The 19,161-nt window shown below is 44.9% G+C and overlaps 1 protein-coding gene across 10 annotated transcripts in view; it reads left to right on the forward strand.

Annotated features, from left to right (window-relative positions):
* The first annotated feature begins 4,242 nt into the window (after positions 1-4,242).
* LOC309526426 (dynein axonemal intermediate chain 2-like) overlaps positions 4,243-19,161 on the forward strand; it is a 78,606-nt gene continuing 63,687 nt past the window's right edge. For 8 of the 10 annotated variants that reach the window (XM_082212501.1, XM_082212507.1, XM_082212505.1 and 5 more), the window contains exons 1-6: positions 6,805-6,995; positions 9,228-9,389; positions 9,537-9,658; positions 11,071-11,213; positions 12,452-12,565; positions 18,058-18,197. In XM_082212501.1, the coding sequence (XP_082068627.1) occupies positions 6,813-6,995; positions 9,228-9,389; positions 9,537-9,658; positions 11,071-11,213; positions 12,452-12,565; positions 18,058-18,197 (864 nt within the window). In that variant the 5' untranslated portion in view covers positions 6,805-6,812. Of the gene's footprint in view, positions 4,343-4,469; positions 4,728-6,804; positions 6,996-9,227; positions 9,390-9,536; positions 9,659-11,070; positions 11,214-12,451; positions 12,566-18,057; positions 18,198-19,161 lie in introns of those variants that run through there. The other 2 variants (XM_082212509.1, XM_082212508.1) reach the window with 2 other exon arrangements.

Genomic DNA, 19,161 nt, shown 5'->3' on the forward strand with positions numbered 1-19,161 from the left:
CAGATGTCTTCTTAACGTCAGATGGTTGTTTATTTCTTTGACATCTGATGGGAGGGCGTTCCACAGGGTGGGCACCACTACCAAGAAGGCCCTCTGCCTGGTTCCATGTAACTTCACTTCTCGCAGTGAGGGAACCACCAGAAGGCCCTTGGAAGCTGGATCTCAGTGTCTGGGCAGAATGATGGGGGTGGAGACGCTCCATCAGGTATACTGGGCCCAGGCCATTTAGAGCTTTAAAGGTCAGCACCAATACTTTGAATTGTGTTCGGAAATGTGCTGGGAGCCGATGAAGATCCTTTAGGACCAGTGTTATATTTTCTCAGCAGCCACTCCCAGTTACCACTCTAGCTGCCGCAATTCATCTGCTCTTTCAATGGCTCTTGAATCTTAGCTCACAGCTGGAACATGTTGAAGCATTACAAATGTTAATCACAAGAGGTTTAAAGGGCATTAAACATCAACAAATCTAAAGCCACCAACTGGTGATGCATATTTCAGACTGCTGGTGAAGCCAAATTATTATAATTTCTTTTGGGGGGGATATAATAATAATAATAATAATAATAATAATAATAATAATAATAATAATAATAATATCATCTTTATTGTCAGGGCCTGGTAGCAAAACCAGGAGCCAAAAAAACAACTACAAGCTGCCTCTGTCACCTATTGATATCCTTTCAACTGTGCAATGCTTTGCTTGCTGTTTCCTAGGATTTTTCCCTACATTGCTGCTGCATGGAACATAGTCCTCTTCATTCATGTCTACTGCACTTCCCCAGCACTCAAATCTCAAATTGTTTTTGTTGAGCACATATCTCTCTCCTCCTCTCTCCAGGGCCCATTGTGACTTGAAAGCATTTTCTGGAATGTGATTCTGCCTGTGCCATAGACATGAATTTGGTCGTACTAGTGACATCACCAATAAGCGACCCAGCTCTACTCCATCAGGCTTCTGCCATGCTGTGACCCTGAACACCAGCACATAGTACCAAACTAGACACTATGAGTTGCCTATGCAGAGTAGGCCCACTGAAGTTAATGGAACTGAATGGTTTAGGTTTCAATGCGTCTACTCTTGAGTAGGATGAGCATTGCCTACAACCCTATGGTGCTCATGCTTTTTAAAAACCTTGCTTAAATTGACAATTTATTTTGAAGCAAAAACAGCTGCATGGCCCCCATAGGGAACGTACTGTATTCATGGATTGCGGCTGAGCACCAGTTTCCTGCTGAAAATCCACTCCTGATATCTCCTGAGGTGGTGTTTAGTGCAAAACAATTGCAAATAGGAGCAATTGTTGGCACAACATCCCATTCCGGGCCAGGAGCAGGTCTATTGAGGCTCCACATCTGCTCTCTTCACAATAAATATGGCCATCCAAGGAATGTTGGAGGGTGTCATAGATTTGTAGAGTTGGAAGGGGCCCTGAGGGTCATCTAGCCCAACCCCCTGCAATGTAGGAATCTCAACTAAGCATCCATGGCAAATGGACACCTAACCACTGTGAAGGAGATTCCACAACCTCCCAAGGGAATCAGTTCCACTATCAAACTGCTCTTACTGTCAGAATGTTCTGCCTGGTGTTTAGTTGGAATCTCCTTTCTTGAATTTCCTTAACTTGAAACCATTAGTATGAATCCTACCCAACCCCCAGAGCAGGAGAAAACAAACTTGCTCCATTTTCCATGTGACGGTCCTTTAGATATTTGAAGATGGCTATCATGTCTCTTCTCAGTCTCCTCTTTCCCAGGCTAAACATACTCAGCTCCCTCAACCGTTCCTCATAAGGCTTGGTTTCCAGACCCTTGATCATCCTGGTTGCCCTCCTCTGCGCATGTTCCAGCTTGTCAATATCTTTCTTAAATTGTGGCACCCAGAACTGGTCACAGTGTTCCTGGTGTGGTCTGACCAAGGCAGGATAGAGTGGTACTATTACTTCCCTTGAGCTGGACACTGTACCTCTGTTGATGAAGCCTTGCACAGTGGTACCTTGGGTTACATACGCTTCAGGGTACATACGCTTCAGGTTACACACTCCGCTAACCCAGAAATAGTGCTTCAGGTTAAGAACTTTGCTTCAGGATAAGAACAGAAATTGGGCTCCGGCGGCAGCAGGAGGCTGCATTAGCTAAAGTGGTGCTTCAGGTTAAGAATAGTTTCAGGTTAAGAACGGACCTCCGGAATGAATTAAGTACTTAACCCGAGGTACCACTATATAGCATTAACTTTTTTGCTTGCTGCATCACACTGTTGACTCACGTTAAGCTTGTGGCCTACTAAAGACCCTCAGATCATTTTATTCACATGTACTATTGGTAAGCCATCTTATATTTATGCAGCTGGTTATTCCTGCCTAACACTTAAGGTTCTAATCTAACCCATATCTCTGAATATGGAAAGTTGTTCCTTTTTTAGTCGTCTTTCTCCCCTTCAGTGGCTCACCCTTTTTTTCTGAATAGCTTTCAGAAGCGGCACACTTTCACAAGGAGCCTTTATTATGCATTCTGTTCTGTTCTCCCAGGGTGTTTGCAGCAGTGTCTAGAAATAGGCCACTTGTAGATAACTGTTTTGATACTGAGTGGCACTGCTTATGATTGTTGGCAGCAGTGCACAGCTGTTGGGTCATTCAGCGCTGTAATAAATCATTAAGGTAATACAAAAAAGCAGTCTTTTTTGTCTGATTTTCTATTTTTAAAAGCATGTCCTCACGCGCTTGTGTGAAGCAGCTGGGTTAAGATGAGAGCTGTTCCCTTGCGAGGCCTGCTCTTAAAAGCTGTTCTCTTCAATCAAAATGCTCTTCTTTCACAAAGAGAAGGGTTTTGTTTTGTGTGAAGCTTTTCCCAGCTCTCCAGAAGATCTTTGAATTTCTGGCTGGTGAGGCTGTTAGAAAAAGCAGTGGCACTTATTACATGGATGGAAATACAATGAGAGATTCTATGGGTGAATGGGATGGCAGCTCATTGAAAACCCTGCATATAATAAAACATAAGTGCAGTCCTAACCATATCCATGAAGAAGCAAGTCATTGAGTTATCTGAGAGAGAAATGTGCTTCAAATATACTTTATGGTGTGTACACATTTGTTCCAGTGTAATTGGACAGCAACTTGCATTTAAAGGATTTACAATATGCATTTCTTACACTCCATTGAGGGGGGAGGGAGCTTGGAGTGGTATCCAGGAATAAACTATTATGAGGCAAACCCAGAATCCGAAGGCAATGCTGTTAAATTTCAGAATATTCTACCACAAGATGTAAAAGTCACCAACTCAGATGGCCCTGAAACGGGGTTGCAGAAACCAGTTGGAGAACATTTTAATTCCTCAACATCCTCAACACAGCCTGCTGCTGACCTGATGGTTGCTGTTTTCCAGAAAGGGAATTTGAAAGGAAGGCTCCCAGCGAGAGGCAAGACAGGCTTTGGGATTAGCTGTGTTTATTTTGTCTTTAATTGAGACAATGGTTTTCTGTCCCCGCACAGCTGTTAATTAACATTGCAAAGCTCGGGTGTTTGTTTTACTGCTATCTGAAGCTTAACTGGAATTGCACCTTTGTTCCCCTTTCATTGTCATTTGGCCCTCTGAATTTCTTTGTGTGCAACGCACACACACACCTGCCAGGTGAGTGGGATAACACCTAATCGTTATAGCATCTGATGAAGTGGGGTGGACTCTAGTTCACGAAAGTTCATGCTGCAATCAAACCAGCAAATTTGAACTGGCTTGGAAATTTTAGACTATATTATAGAGTTGGAAGGAACTCTGAGGGTCATCTATAGTCCAATCCCCTACAATGTAGGACTATGCAGCTGTCCCATACGGGGATCAAACCTGCTACCTTGCTACCTTGGCATTATGAGCGCCACGCTCTAACCAACTGAGCTATCTAGCCTAAATCCTCCCTATAATCCTGAGGTGGGGCTCTAGATGATATGGTGCTATGCACTCTGCACATGCCCAGAGGCACGCTTTCTACACCCTGAGGTCCGGACTCAACCCCACCCCACACCCCCTCCACGCTGGCTCAGATTAAACCCTGGAAGGTGACAACCGCATCCTACATGAACCCTTCTCCATCCTCCTCCTTCCCCTTTAAACGGGAGGCGCCATATTCGCGGACGGCGGGCGACTTCTCGGCTTCCTTCTTTAGTTCCCCCCTACGAGTATCCGCACATGGTCTCGTCCCACCTCCGCCCTTTAATTGGCAATGCGAATTCCTCTCTTCGGCTTTCTCCTTTAGCCCGGCCCCGCCCGGGGCGCAACACTCGCGAGCAGTTGCTAGGAGACGGGTAAACGCTACTCCAATCGCCGGGATCCGCTTGGCGGAGAGAAGAGCCGGGTAAGGAGGAGGCGCGGGGAAACGGGGGGGGGGGAATCCAGGGGTGCTTTTTATTATCTCGGCGTATGGAACACGCGCGCTCTCCCTCCAGCGCCGCACTTCCCACCCTCCCACCGTGGAATGGTACAGACCACCCCTCCCCGGCTCCCTCCTCGGGCTCGAGACCGCCGGTGGAAGCTCCCATTGGTTAGCGGCACGACCTGCTTCCCGGCCCCGGATGCGAGGGATGCTGACTATGGTTACCTAAGCATGGTTCAGGGAAAGGGCCGCCGGGGAATCTGCACATGCTCAGAGGCACTCTTGTTCTTTATATTTTCTCTTTGCAAGCCCTAGGGGTTTAAGTTCTTCTGACACTGGAAGGAAAAGCACCCAGAAGTCAGCCCAGGTGAGCCCGGGGTTGCCACCTTTGGGCAAAATACGGGACAGGTCAGGCAAAATAAAGGGCAGGTGGGGGTTGTTGCGGGGTAAGGGGGCTAAACATGACTTTGCCTGGCGCAGGAGTGACTTCAAAGCAATCCATTACAATGATCAAATGGAAGCTATCCATCCCTGCAAACATTCCAGCAACACTATCGAAAGGAAACCCTCCCCGCCTTCTGAATTTCTGTCTGCCAAAAGGGTGATAAATGTAGAAAACCAGCCAAAAAAGAAAAAGAGAGAGGGGTGGGGAAGAGATTGCAATTCTGCTTCTCTTCCTCACAGAGATTTGCCTCCCAACATCCTAACATGGTTTGCATAACCCCTCCACCCCTCCAACGACACCTTTATGAATCCCTGTTTACACACACACACACAAAAGCACCTTTCGAGTTTAATACCAGCGTCACTGCTACCTGTGGGTTTCCAGATCGAGGGTGGGCAAGCTGTTTCTTGGACTCCAACCCCCATCAGCACTAGCTGCGTGGCTGATAGTCATTGATGATGGGATTTGTAGTGCAGCAGCGTCGAAAGAACCAGAGGTTCATCTCCCATTTAGGTGTTTGATGCAAATAATACAGGGACAGCCAACATGGTGCCCAAAGCCGAGGTGGCTGGACGACTCTTATTTGGACTGCAAAGCCCTTCATCCCAGATCATTGGCCATGCTGGCTGGGGAGATGGGAGTTGGAGTCCGATGATACCTGGAGGGCATTACCTTGAGGTAATGCATTATGCCTGAAAGCTACGTATGATAGCTAGCTAAGTTGGTGACCCTCTCTGATATTTGCTGCCTGAAGCAAATTGCTGCCTGATGACCAGCCTTCCCCAAAGACCTTCTTTTCCAGGGCTTATGCTGCTTTCAGCTGCTTCCCTCCGTTATTGGGGAGCTTTACTCCTTTTCAACTGATTTCCTTCACGATTGTTTGACTAGTAAATAAGACCTACATTGTCAAGTATATGAGACAGTTAAGGTTGCTTTGGTTATTGCTGCTCTGCCTGTTTTCTTTCATATTGGACTCTGTCAGGCTCAATAATTATTTCATTATTATTATTATTATTATTATTATTATTATTAATTTAGATTTATATACCACCATTCATCAGGGGATGCGGGTGGCGCTGTGGGTTAAACCACAGAGCCTAGGACTTGCCGATCAGAAGGTCGGCGGTTCAAATCCCTGGAATGGGGTGAGCTCCCGTTGCTTGATCCCTGCTCCTGCCAACCTAGCAGTTCGAAAGCACGTCAAAGTGCAAGCAGATAAATAGGTACCACTCCGGCGGGAAGGTAAACGGCGTTTCCGTGCGCTGCTCTGGTTCGCCAGAAGCAGCTTAGTCATGCTGGCCACATGACCCAGAAGCTGTCTGGAGACAACCGCCAGCTCCCTCCGCCAATAAAGCAAGATGAGCGCCGCAACCCCAGGGTCGGCCACGACTGGACCTTTACCACCATTCATCAAAAGATCTCAAGGCAGTTCACAATATAAAAGGAATAATAATTTAAGGCTTGCACAGATGCTTTTAAAAATCCATAATTTCCCACTACTAAATATGTAAGGTTACAACATGGAGCCGACATGGGAATATTGCATCATTCTTCATCAATGATGTCATAGTCTCTAACCAATTAGTGCCCTGTGACACTCATGTAAACGCAATCCCCATGGAAATTGCAAGGTTAATTGATTCCCTAGCTAGTTTCCCAGTGACAAAATATTGTGGTTTTGTATTCTGGAACGAGGTAATATCCCCATAATAGAAGTCCTATCTTGAAAAATTATGTCTGGAGTGCTGTGACAATTTCATTTCCACAGCCTCACAAAAATTCAATATAAGGTGATCAGTTTGGCTTTATTGATATCCCCTTGTTACCTGCCCTTTAGTTAGTTAGAGTCTACTTGCTCCAGTCTTTTCAAGGTCCTTAAGGCCTTGCAACAGACTCGTGTTTCCCCAGTAAGGGTCAGGTGTGAATTATGCACTAAAATAGCAACAGTTAAAAAGTGGTGCTGAAGGAATAACAGGATCTTTTTCTCTCCCATTTGCAGTGAGCACCATGGAGATTGTCTACGTTTATGTGAAGACGCGCAGTGAGTTCGGTCGACAATGCACCTTTTCCGACCGGATGGCAGAGGTCAATGTGGACATTCAGCCAGATCCACTGCAAGCTACAAATTTTATTGAAAGAGACCCCATTGATACTGGAGTACAGTGTTCCAGTGATATGTCAGAGCATGAGGTAGAGTGTCTGATCTTGAAATACTACTTTCTACTTTTCTGCCTTTAGGCAGAATGCTGAAAGAGAAATGTATGGCTGATTATGCAGGATTTCCAAACTGCATATAATTCAGCTGGACAAGAAAAAGAAAGTTCTGTTTACAGAACCTTGGCATTAGAAAAAGAACATAAATAAGGGATCTAGATTTCTGTACTGTTCAGAAACCATTCTAAAATCTTCATCCAGTGCAATGTGGCTTTATGGTGGCTATTGTTTTGGTGGCAGAGGGATGCAGGTGGTGCTGTGGTCTAAACCACTGAGCCTCTTGGGCTTGCCGATCAGAAGGTCAGCGGTTCAAATCCACACTATGGGGTGAGCTCCTGTTGCTCTATCCCAGCTTCTGCCAATCTAGCAGTTCTAAAACATACCAGGGCAAGTAGTTAAATATACCGCTGCGGCGGGAAGTTAAACAGCACTTCCGTGAGCTCTGGCTTCTGTCACGGTGTTCTGTTGCACCAGAAGCAGTTTAGTCATGCTGGCCACATGACCCGGAAAGCTGTCTGCCGGCTCCCTCAGCTGGAAGCGAGATGAGCACTGCAGCCCCATAGTGACTGGACTTAACCATCCAGGGGTCCTTTACCTTTACGTACCTGTTTTGGTGGCTGTTTTAAAACAAAGTGCTTTTTGTTTTTGTTTTCCAAACTGAAGCTGGAAAACCCAAGCCCTTAAAAAAGAAACAAATCCATGAATTTCCTTAATGAATGGCAACTTCTGGATTTTGTTTGATATCATTGCAGATATGCAGATTTTTTTGACATCTGCTATATGAAAACGCAAGTCTGTCTATGGAGGTATAAGAATGATGCATAGCCTGCAATTGGACATTGCAGGGGAGGCATGGCTTTTACCAAAATCAGCAACCTGTTCCTGCAGTACAAAACGCATGTAGCAACACCCCCATGTTGTGAGTTTCCCCGTTGCTACAAGCAGCAGCCTGTGAAGTTACATAGGGACAGGGAACTTGCAATGCAGTGACATTGCATCGCATACTTAGTATTTGTAGGCATTCCAGATGGTGAAGGCATGGGGCTGTTGCTTCTGTTAGAAAGACACGTATCCTGTGTCAGGGTAGGGAAGAGCTCTCCACCGGGTGAACTTTTGCCTGCCTGCCAATTCAGCTGCAGAAGGCACAGAAGCCATGAAATGGCAAACAAAATCAATGAGTCCGGTGTGTTTTGAGTGTTGATGGGTTGTTGTTGTTTGGCAAAATATACAGTCCACTCCTGCTTCATGCCTAGGACTGTGGGAGCTAGAATAATGTAACAGAACACATACTTGACATATGAACACAGGCCCCAGGCTCCATCCCTGCCATTTCCAGTTGAAGGATCTCAGGGAGCAGGAGAAATATGAATTACCTTTGCTTGGGGCCCTGTACAGCTGCTGCCAGCTCAAGTAGAAAATGCTGAGTTAGTGGCCAGTATAAGGAAGTGTCATCAATGCAGGAAGTATCTTTGTACAAGGGACGCGGGTGGCACTGTGGGTTAAACCACAGAGCCTAGGACTTGCCAATCAGAAGGTCGGCGGTTCGAATCCCCGCAACGGGGTGAGCTCCCGTTGCTCGGTCCCTGCTCCTGCCAACCTAGCAGTTCGAAAGCACGTCAAAGTGCAAGTAGATAAATAGGTACCACTCCGGCGGAAAGGAAAACGGCGGTTCCGTGCACTACTCTGCTTTGCCAGAAGTGGCTTAGTCATGCTGGCCACATGACCCGGAAGCTGTATGCCGGCTCCCTCGGCCAGTAAAGCGAGATGAGCGCTGCAACCCCAGAGTCGGTCATGACTGGACCTAATGGTCAGGGGTCCCTTTACCTTTATCTTTGTACAGCATGGTTCTTATTGGAATTTCTGTGCACAATTTCTGTATATGGGAAGAAAATAAACAACTGTTTCTCATGTGCAAACCAGCCTGCGGGTAGTAAGACTGTCAATGCTGGTAATCAGAAGTCTTGGATGGACTCTGTAATGTGGATTAACGTCATCTGTGGTATTATGTGCTTGGCAATTGGTTGTGTTCTTCGTGTTATCCCTTTACATGCAACCCAATTGGTCGCCAAAACGTTCTCCTCTATGGCCTCCTGCATTTCTTACGTATGACCCTTGAGAATCATGGTCTTGTCTGAGGCCACTGCTGCTGCTGTTTAAAAAGAAAGGGGGGGAAAGACTGAAGGCAGCTGTGGTTTTCCTTTACACCAGGTCAACACAGAAAGGTTTGAAATGGAAACCCGGGGCATCAACCACGTGGAAGGTGGCTGGCCTAAAGATGTCAACCCCTTGGAAATGGAACAGACCATTCGCTTCCGCAAGAAAGTTGAGAAGGATGAGAACTACATCAACGTCATTACTCAGTTGGGCAGTGTAAGTCCCTTTGGCCTCACCCTTTCAGCAGCCTATGTCAGAGCTTCGCAACCTGCTTTCCTTATTCCTTTTTCTTTGTTTTCTGCCTGACCTCCCCAGGTTTGTTCTGTGGCCATCCACTGACTGATTCCATTACTTCTTTTGTAGCAAATGGATCACTGCATCAAGCAGAACAATGCCATCAATATCTACGAGGAGTACTTTGAGGAAGAGGAGTTGGCGGGAGTTACGGATGAGGCTCCATCAGCAAAAACTATCAATGTCTTCAGGTAGCTCTTGAGCAGCCAGAAACCTCTGTCCTCTCTTCGAATCTGGCTTGAGATGATCTTTGGTTTTGCTGTAATGACTGAAATATTGCTGATGCTGCTGTCCTGCAAGGTGTATTGATATTAGGTAAAGGGACCCCTGACCATTAGGTCCAGTCGTGGCCGGCTCTGGGGTTGCGGCACTCATCTCGCTTTACTGGCCAAGGGAGCCGGCGTACAGTTTCCGGGTCATGTGGCCAGTATGACTAAGCCGCTTCTGGCGAACCAGAGCAGCACACAGAAACGCCGTTTACCTTCCTGCCGGAGTGGTACCTATTTATCTACTTGCACTTGACGTGCTTTCGAACTGCTAGGTTGGCAGGAGCAGGGACCGAGCTACGGGAGCTCACCCCGTCGCGAGGATTCAAACCGCCAACCTTCTGCTTGGCAAGTCGTAGGCTCTGTGGTTTAACCCACAGCGCCACTCGTATTGATCGTTATTAACCCTAAATTATTCGGGCAGTCTGTATTTGAAGAATTGGATGGTCTTTCTTATCTATTATTTCCCTATCTGTCTCCAAGATGCTCCCAGCTGACATTCACTGACTGTCCCTGAAACCAAGCATTGTCTATGAACATATCCCTGCTGTTTTCAGTTAACTTGACAGGGCGGGGTAGGATATATTATTATGGCACTTTTTCCTTCCATCTCCCCCTAAATGGAGCCTAAATGTAGGACTAAATGTAGTGGCAGGCATCATGTCCATACAGTTAAACAAAAGCCTAGAGTGATGAACAACTGTCTCTTTTGACTCCTTCTGATGATCTGTTTATTGAGCACTCTTCCTGATTTGCTTGCACAAAGTTTATGCAGAGGTTAGATTGTGCTTGGTATTTATTGAGCATTTGCGCTGATTTGTTTATAGGGCACTTGCAGGGCTTGAAAGGTCAGCACCAACACTTTGAATTGTGCCTGGAAATGTACTGGAAGCCAATGTAGGTCTTTCAGGATTGTCTTATAACCACCCCATAAACAAATCAGGACAAATGCTCAATAAAGACCAGACTTTATCCTAAGCTCTGTGCAAACTTTGCGCAAGTGAATTAGGATGGATGCTGGAGAAGCAGGTCATCTGGTGGAAACCTTGGTAGGCTAAATGAAGAAGAAACTGAGAAACAATATATTATTCAGGCAATAGTTATGACTTCTGGAAAAACTGAACTGGGCGCATTTGGGACTGGAAATAGACTCCCACCCCAGTGAAGGATTTCTGCAGCACCTTCTTCAAAATTCTCAGTGTTGTAACAGATGCACATAAAACTCACTTGCCTGTGAGATATATATTTTATTTTTTATTCTTTGTGAGATTTGATGTCACAACCTGTTGCTTACGAGCAAATGAAATTCCATTGTCTTCTTCTTTATTATTGAAAAGGGACCCAAACCCAATCAAAAGAACAGCCACACATCTCTCCTGGCACCCCGACAGAAGCCGGAAGCTGGCAGTCTCTTATGCCAGCCTAGAATTCCAGCGGAGTTCAAAAGACATGAGCTATGATTCATACATATGGGATCTTGGTAAGAATTGAAACACTTTATTGTCACTTGTACAACTTGTATACAGTGAGATTACATGAGCACCCCCCACTCAGCTCTCTTAGTCTTAATTCCCCTCGTTTACTGACGCACACCCACCAAACCCGAAAGTCAGTTGCCCGGTTGTTATCTTTTCATTCAGCAGCCTAACAGCCCATGGATAGAAGCTGTTCTTTACCCTGAGATCAAGAAAGTGCCGGCCAGGGTGTGAATCATCCCTGAGAATTTTCCTCACTCTCCTGAGGCAACGTTCTTCCGCTATTTCATCCAGCAGATTCATGGGACAGCCCATAATATCTTGTGCTGTATTAACCACCCTCTGTAGGCACTTCCTATCAGTTGATGTCAAACCAGAGTACCACACTGTGATGCAGTATGAAAGGGCACTTTCTATTGTTGACCAGTAGAAGGAGATCATCAAATGTTTATTGACATTGTTCTTCCGCAATATTCTGAGGAGATGGAGTCTCTGTTGGGCTTTCTTAACCACCTGGGTTGTATTGATTTTCCAAGTAAGGTCTTCACTGAGATAAACTCCTAGGAATTTAAAGGAAGAGACTCTCTCCACGCAGCCCTCCCTGATGTACAAAGGGGCTAGTTCTCCTCTCTTCCTCTGAAAGTCCTTTGTCTTGCTGATATTAAGGTGCAAGTTGTTCCCTAGGCACCATGTAGATATTTTTTGGACCTCCCCTCTATATGCTGATTCGTCTCTACCTGTTATTAAACCCATTATGGTGGTGTCATCTGCAAACTTAATAATTGCAGTAGACGGGTCAGAATGGGGGAAGGCGGCGATTATAGTTTCTGCATAATTTCCCCTAGACTGGGCCTGAGCACTGGCAGATCCATCTCTTGGCTGGGATCTGTGGGAGACGCCTCCTGCCCATGTCCACCCTCTGCAGAATAGAGGAAGCAGAAAGGGTCTCTGACCTGGATTTTGCCCAACTCTAAAGGGTAGTCCCGTTATTAGTTCTGCCTCCCATTTCCTTGTTCTGCTCCTCACTTTAGTTTTTCTACTGCCTGTACCTTCAGGTGACTTTGCGCCCAGTTCATTCATATTCAGGAGCAGAAAGGTTGCTTATGGCAGCCATGGGGTGCAGTGGGACGAGAGATAAGGGAATAAAACAGATAATTTTTTTTACCGTTCACTTTAAAATTGTGAAGTCTGATAGTTATTTTCTTCTGTATGGTAATTCTGCCCCCCCCTTCTTTTTTTTTAGAAACCCCCAACAAACCAGAACTTGTTATCCGGCCATCCTCACCTTTGGTGTGCTTAGAGTACAACCCAAAAGACTCGCATATCCTGATTGGAGGATGCTACAACGGGCAGATAGGTAAGGGAAATGGTTAGCACACGGTAAAAAGTAGTGGGGAATTCGGGGCCCTCATTGTGTACCTTGAAGTCTATTCTTGTTTGCCTTTATCTATAATTGTCACTGGCAAGGCTTCACTCCAATAGTGCCGGAAAAGGAAATGGAGGAAGAGGGCTGGCAAACCATGTGCTTTCAAATATTTATCTTTTTTGTTCCACCGACTCCAGTTTTTGAAAATATTTGCTGCTTTCAAAGTGTACGTGAACTTTTTATTTTTTCAAAAATCTGACAGCAACAGGCATCTAAAGCCAAAAATAAAAATAAATGGAAGCCAGGTTCAGTGTCCAGGGTTAGTGGAAACTGATAACTGGTCTTAAGAGCAAAGGAAATCCATAGCGGAGATTTCAAGGTTTCAAATTCCGCTTGCTCGGTCATATCCACTTCTGCACCCGCTGCTTTGAATGAAAACACAGTTATGAACTATGGTGGGAGTGCTTGTGTTTGATTTGCGTAACTCAGAGTTTGGCATTTCTTGGAATAGAATTTGAATTGTGGAAAGCAGAATGCATGCAGCTGTTTTTATTCATGTGTTTAATCAGCTTCTATCCTGCCCTCCAAACTTACACAACTCTGAATTAAAATAACGTGGCAAAAACAACATTACAATAAGAAAAACGGAACAGCAAAGAAAAATTCATTTGTTCTTTAGAAGCCTGGAAAAATGAAAAAGACAGTATAGCAGCAAAGATCCCAGGTGAGCCTTCTAAGGAACAGCATTCCATAGGAAGGGTGCCACCACCGAGAAGGCTCTGGGGGATCCAGTGTACTGTTGGGTTAACAGTTACCTGTTCTCTTCCATTCCCCGTGCCTTAAGTTCTCATTGCCAGATGTTTTGTCTAGTCCTCATTGCCGTCCTCAGGCTGCTGCTTGGTTTTATACTTCTTTGAACGTGGGCTTTGAACGTAGAGAGGCATACCTGAATGCCCTGCCACAGCTTGCCTTCCATCGCTGCTCTATAGTTTAAAAAGAGAGCATTGGATGTGCCCTATATGCTCTGTCTCTTCCTAAGATGGACCAGGATGAGTGTATTCACATGGTGAATTGTGGCTACTTGCCTTGTTTTCAGAGACGAGTCTGTGAACTCTCATGCTTGAAAGAACAGGCTGTGTGCAGCTGGAATTTCGCCTCCCTACTTCCTTTGCAGAAGTTCTCATGCCAAAGACGTCACCCGTCACATTCCTCTTTTTCTTTTTTAATACATGAACAGCAGCATGTCTTTCTAGTAGTAGTAGGAACCTCTCCAAAGAAAACAGGAAGCAGAGCTCTGACTGCACACAGTTATCTCCCATGCCCTTCCATGTACCATCAGATACCACGACTGTTGGAACCAGGAAATTGGGGGAGAGGACTCAGAGCATTCCTTATTTTCCTGTGTTTCCCACAAATACCATTTGGAGCTCTTGCTCTCCACTATGGCTGGGTAATACCATATTTTTTGCTCCATAAGACTCACTTTTTCCCTCCTAAAAAGTAAGGGGAAATGTGTGTGCGTCTTATGGAGCAAATACAGGCTGCACAGCTATCCCAGAAGCCGGAACAGCAAGAGGGATTGCTGCTTTCACTGCGCAGCGATCCCTCTTGCTGTTCTGGCTTCTGAGATTCAGAATAATTTTTTTCTTGTTTTCCTCCTCCAAAAACTAGGTGCGCCTTGTGGTCTGGTGCGTCTTATAGAGCAAAAAAACCGGTACATTGATATATCGCCCAAAACTGGTTTCAACTCCATATTGTGATAGCGGTTTCATAATTGTTGACTGAGCAATATATCGCAAATCATGATGCGTGTTAGGGCTAGGTGAAATATCATCCAAAACTGGTTTCAAGTCTATATCATGACAATGGTTTCATAATTTTTGACCGGGCAGTATATTGTGAATCGTGTGTGTGTGTGTGTTATGCAAAAATCACAATGTGGGGAAAACCGTGAAGCCAGCCAGTGCCTCTACATAGCTCCATCCTTATTACAGACGTCATGATAGATCAGTATATCCAAGGCTGGATTTAGTTTTGATGAAGCCCTAAGCTACTGAAGGTAATGGGGCCCTTTATATGTCCAGCTGTCTTTTGTCAACAACAAATTGTCACTGTTTTTTGTGTTGAATATATGCTACATGGTAATTTATGGACCTAATAGGTATCTAAAGCCATTTGAACATAATAAAGTATGTATTTTATCCAAGCAATTGCTGAACAGAAATACAATTAAGAAGAAATATATTAATAGTGAAGTAATTATTAAGCTCTAACTTAAAATGATTTTTTATTCATAACAAACTTAGTAATGCAAATACTTCGGCATTTGGCAATAACACAATTTACAACAACTCATAATCTATTCCTCTTTGGGCTCCCCCCCCCCACAAGAGAGTAGGGCCCTAAGCTATAGCTTGTTTAGCTTATACGTAAATCTGGCACTGAGTACAGTGGACGCTCGGGTTGTGAATGTGATCCGTGCAGGATGCACGTTCGCAACCCACGTCTGCTCACGTGCATGTTGCGATTTGGTGCTTCTGTGCATGTGCAAAGCGCAATTTAGCGCTTCTGTGCATGCACGACCACCGAAACCCAGAAGTAACCTGTTCCAGTACTTCCAAGTTTCGGCGGTCCACAATCCGAAAAAACGTAGCCTGAAGCGGTTGGAACCTGAGGTATGACTGTATATCGCAATGTTCAGCTGGTGATATATCACAAAGTTGAAAACCAGCTCTGTTCTTATTCCAGACATTGTGATATATCGCAATGTTGTAAACCAGATATCGCCCAGCCCTACTCCCCCCAGAAAATCATCTTACCGTTTTCTGCTAAGGCTAACCCTTACCAAATAGGGTGTTTTCCGGCTTTGCACACCCCAGCCTATCTTTTGGCTGACTTCACCAGGGTGCTGTGTGGATGTGTAGTCACATTTTCATCGACAAGGCTGCCCTGGGGATCCTGTCCAGATTGGTACATGACATAGCTGCCGCTGTGAAGTGTTACCCAAGGAGCTCACGACCCTGTTATTCCTAATTGTCCCTGTTTGATTAACAAGAACGGTTGTCTGCCATGGTTATCGGAGTTCCACCAAACACAGGTCTGCCAGGTCCATTTATGACCGTATTGCCTTTTTCATTCACATGTGCCCTTTGAGTTAATTATACTCCCTTTTATGTTTCTTTTGCCATTTTCATCAGCAATCAGATCTGACAGGGTCTCTATTACAGGGACGTTATTAAGCACTTCATAGGTGATGGAAGAGGGAGTTGATTTCACTTTGTCCTTCACAGGCCTCCTGAGGCAGGCAGTAATGGCCCCGTGAAACACACTCTGTCACCTCCAATGGCTTAATTATAACTGAACCATAGACAGCAAAAGCAATTCCCTGCTGCGTCTGCAAAAATCCAGCCCATCTGTGTGCTTTGAAAAGGAGAAGCTTTAAAAGAAGCCTCCGATAATGAAGCAGTTTTGAATTAGGTCTAAGGGTTAAAGCACACGCCAGAGACATCTGGTGAATTTTTGCTTCTGCCACAGACCACATAAGATTTATTTGGGGGGGGGGGTTCCAGTCCAAATAACAATCACCTCCTGTATCATTTTGGGGTACATTTGGATGAAGACATAGGGCACTTTGTGGCAATCATTAATTTTCTGTGTTAGTCCAGTACAGTGATGTAAATTCTCGAGAATAATCTTTTGGAGAATATTCTTGAGAATATTCTCGATTAATGAGAATATTAGAGAATTTTCATTTAAAATAGGAGAATATTCATTTTAATGCGTTGAAAATTATATAAAACACAGCTTGATAAACAAAACTACATGCAAAGAAGCCATTAACATTAAATATATTATCGTTATATGATAATATATTTCAGTATGTCAATCTCTGGTAAATGGCACCTTGTACCATTGAATGGCACTGCAAAAACCAGATACTGGCACTAAATAAAAATAAAGAAATGTCAACTGTTTAAATGAAGGCCACCTCACATGCTGTTACACATAATTGTATAGGCCTAGGTACTTTAAGTGTATAGAGCTTTAAAGCTACTTTCTGTAATAAAAAAAAAATCACACTGTGTGGCCAAGGGTATAGAATTGCTAAGAATAAGGTCACACCAAAATAGAAAAAAGGCTATTACATATAGTAGAAATACATACAAATTCAAATTTTCATCAAATTAAATGAATAGTATTTTTAAAACTATTAAAAAAAATGTTTTCTGTAGCTCACATTTCAGAACTGCCAGTGGTGAATGATACAATGCCCAGTAATGTAACTGGATTTTTTTAAAAAAATCATTATTCATTACTTACACTGGCAATATCAGAGCTGGACTTATTATTTACTGGATTTTTTAAATGTGCATTGTAAAACTGGTTCTTACATTAGAATTTACAGTTTGTGGAGAATATTCTCCAGAGAATTTTCTAGCAGAGAATATTCTCACCTCACATCACTAGAGTATGGCATTTACATTGGCGCTTCCATTTCTGGATCTGAAAATGACCGTATTTTTTGCTCTATAAGATGCACCAGACCATAAAACGCACCTAGTTTTTGGAAGAGGAAAATAAGGGGGAAAAATTCTGAATCCCAGAAACCAGGACAGCAAGCGGGATCGCTGCACAGCGATCCCGGTTGCTGTCCTGGTTTATGGGATAGCCGCGCACAGCCTCTCCCGGGCAACAGGAGCCTTCACCCCCTGCCCGGGAGAGGCTGTGCGCGGCTAAGGCTCCCCCAACAGCCGTGCTCCCTTTAAAGAGCGTGCGGAGTGTGTGCGCGGCTCTTGGGGGCTTTTCCCCAAGGAGGGAGAAGGGCAGCCCTTCTCCTTCCTCGGAGAAAAGCCCCTAAGAGCCGTACACACGGTTCTTTAAAGGGAGTGCTGAGCAGAGCCTCCCGCCTGCATTTGCTCCATAAGACGCATACACATTTCCCCCTACTTTTTAGGAGGGGAAAAGTGCGTCTTATAGAGTGAAAGATACGGTAAATGCAAATGCTGCAAAGCTATGATGTATACTTGATTTTTAAAGAATTGCTCAATATATATTCCTGAAATCTAATTAATTGGGGAGATTTATTCAAAATAAAAGCAGTTTATGTTAACATTTTGAGGACGAGCTGTAGACTGGAACAGTGTGGGTGGCGAAAAGAAGCTAGATTAACATTTTGGAGCGGTTTCCCAATTACCATAGATTTGTAGAGCTGGAAGGGACCACGAGGGCCATCTAGTCCAACCCCCTGCAATGCAGGAATCTTTTGCCCGACGTGGGACTCAAACCCACCAACCTGAGATTAAGAGACTCATATTCTACCAACTGAGCTAACCATAACCAAGGACCTTGATGCATGTTGAACAACTTCAAGCTAGGACCCTCAAGTAATCCTATAGCCAAAAGATGCTATTAACCTTGTTTGTGGAAGAAGGACCTGAGCATCTTTCAAGTGACCCACAATTCCTGTTTCCACTGCCCCTCAGCTTACTGGGACACTCGAAAAGGAGGCCAGCCAGTGGAACTGACCACAGTCGAGCTTAGCCACCGGGATCCTGTGTATAATGCTATCTGGCTGCAGTCAAAGACTGGGACCGATTGCTTCTCCGGATCCACCGATGGGCAGGTAAAAGACAGATACTGCAGTTTGCTATCTATAGGAATAGATAGATACTCAGGAAAAGGGGTGCAGTAGCTGCACCAGACCTACGGAGGAACTAGAGACGTCTTCGTGCTCCTGCAGCTTTGCTCCAGGCTCTGTTGTTTCAAAAAAATGACTTGAGCTTCTCGCTGCTTCTGTACCCTTGGCTGGTTCAAATGATCATCTGCATTTATCAGCTAAGCCACAGCACTGAATGCGGGCGGTACTTGTATCCTAGATGGTGCATATAGCCGATGGTGTATATCTCTGAAGAGCAGCCAATAAGGCTTCTGGGTCAGTGCCCGTCAAATAATCATTCAGCCATAGAGCAATGGACGCTCATGGAAAGATCTGTAGCTGGGAGCACTATAGCAGAATTCAGAAGTAGACAGAAAAAAGTAAGAAGGGCTTGTGAGAAGAGTAAGAAGAGAGCCAGTGCGGTGTAGTGGTTAAGAGCGGTAGTCTCGTAATCTGGGGAACCGGGTTCGTGTCTCCGCTCCTCCACATGCAGCTGCTGGATGACCTTGGGCTAGTCACACTTCTTTGAAGTCTCTCAGCCCCACTCACCTCACAGGGTGTTTGTTGTGGGGGAGGAAGGGAAAGGAGAATGTTAGCCGCTTTGAGACTCCTTCGGGTAGTGATAAAGCGGGATATCAAATCCAAACTCTTCTTCCTCTTCTTCTTCTTGGTGCTATGAGAATTCTACACTGTTCAGGAAGGAGAAGAAAGGGGAGAGGAGTCATTGGGTTGTTTCTAAGCAGGGGTCAGCAAACTTTTTCAGCAGGGGGCCGGTCCACTGTCCCTCAGACCTTGTGGGGGGCCGGACTATATGGGGGGGGGGAATGAACAAATTCCTGTGCCCCACAAATAACCCAGAGATGCATTTTAAATAAAAGGACACATCCTACTCATGTAAAAATACACTGATTCCCGGACCATCTGCTGGCTG

This window comes from Podarcis vaucheri, assembly GCF_965113315.1.
Source record: "Podarcis vaucheri genome assembly, chromosome: 2".
Classification (NCBI taxonomy): domain Eukaryota; kingdom Metazoa; phylum Chordata; class Lepidosauria; order Squamata; family Lacertidae; genus Podarcis; species Podarcis vaucheri.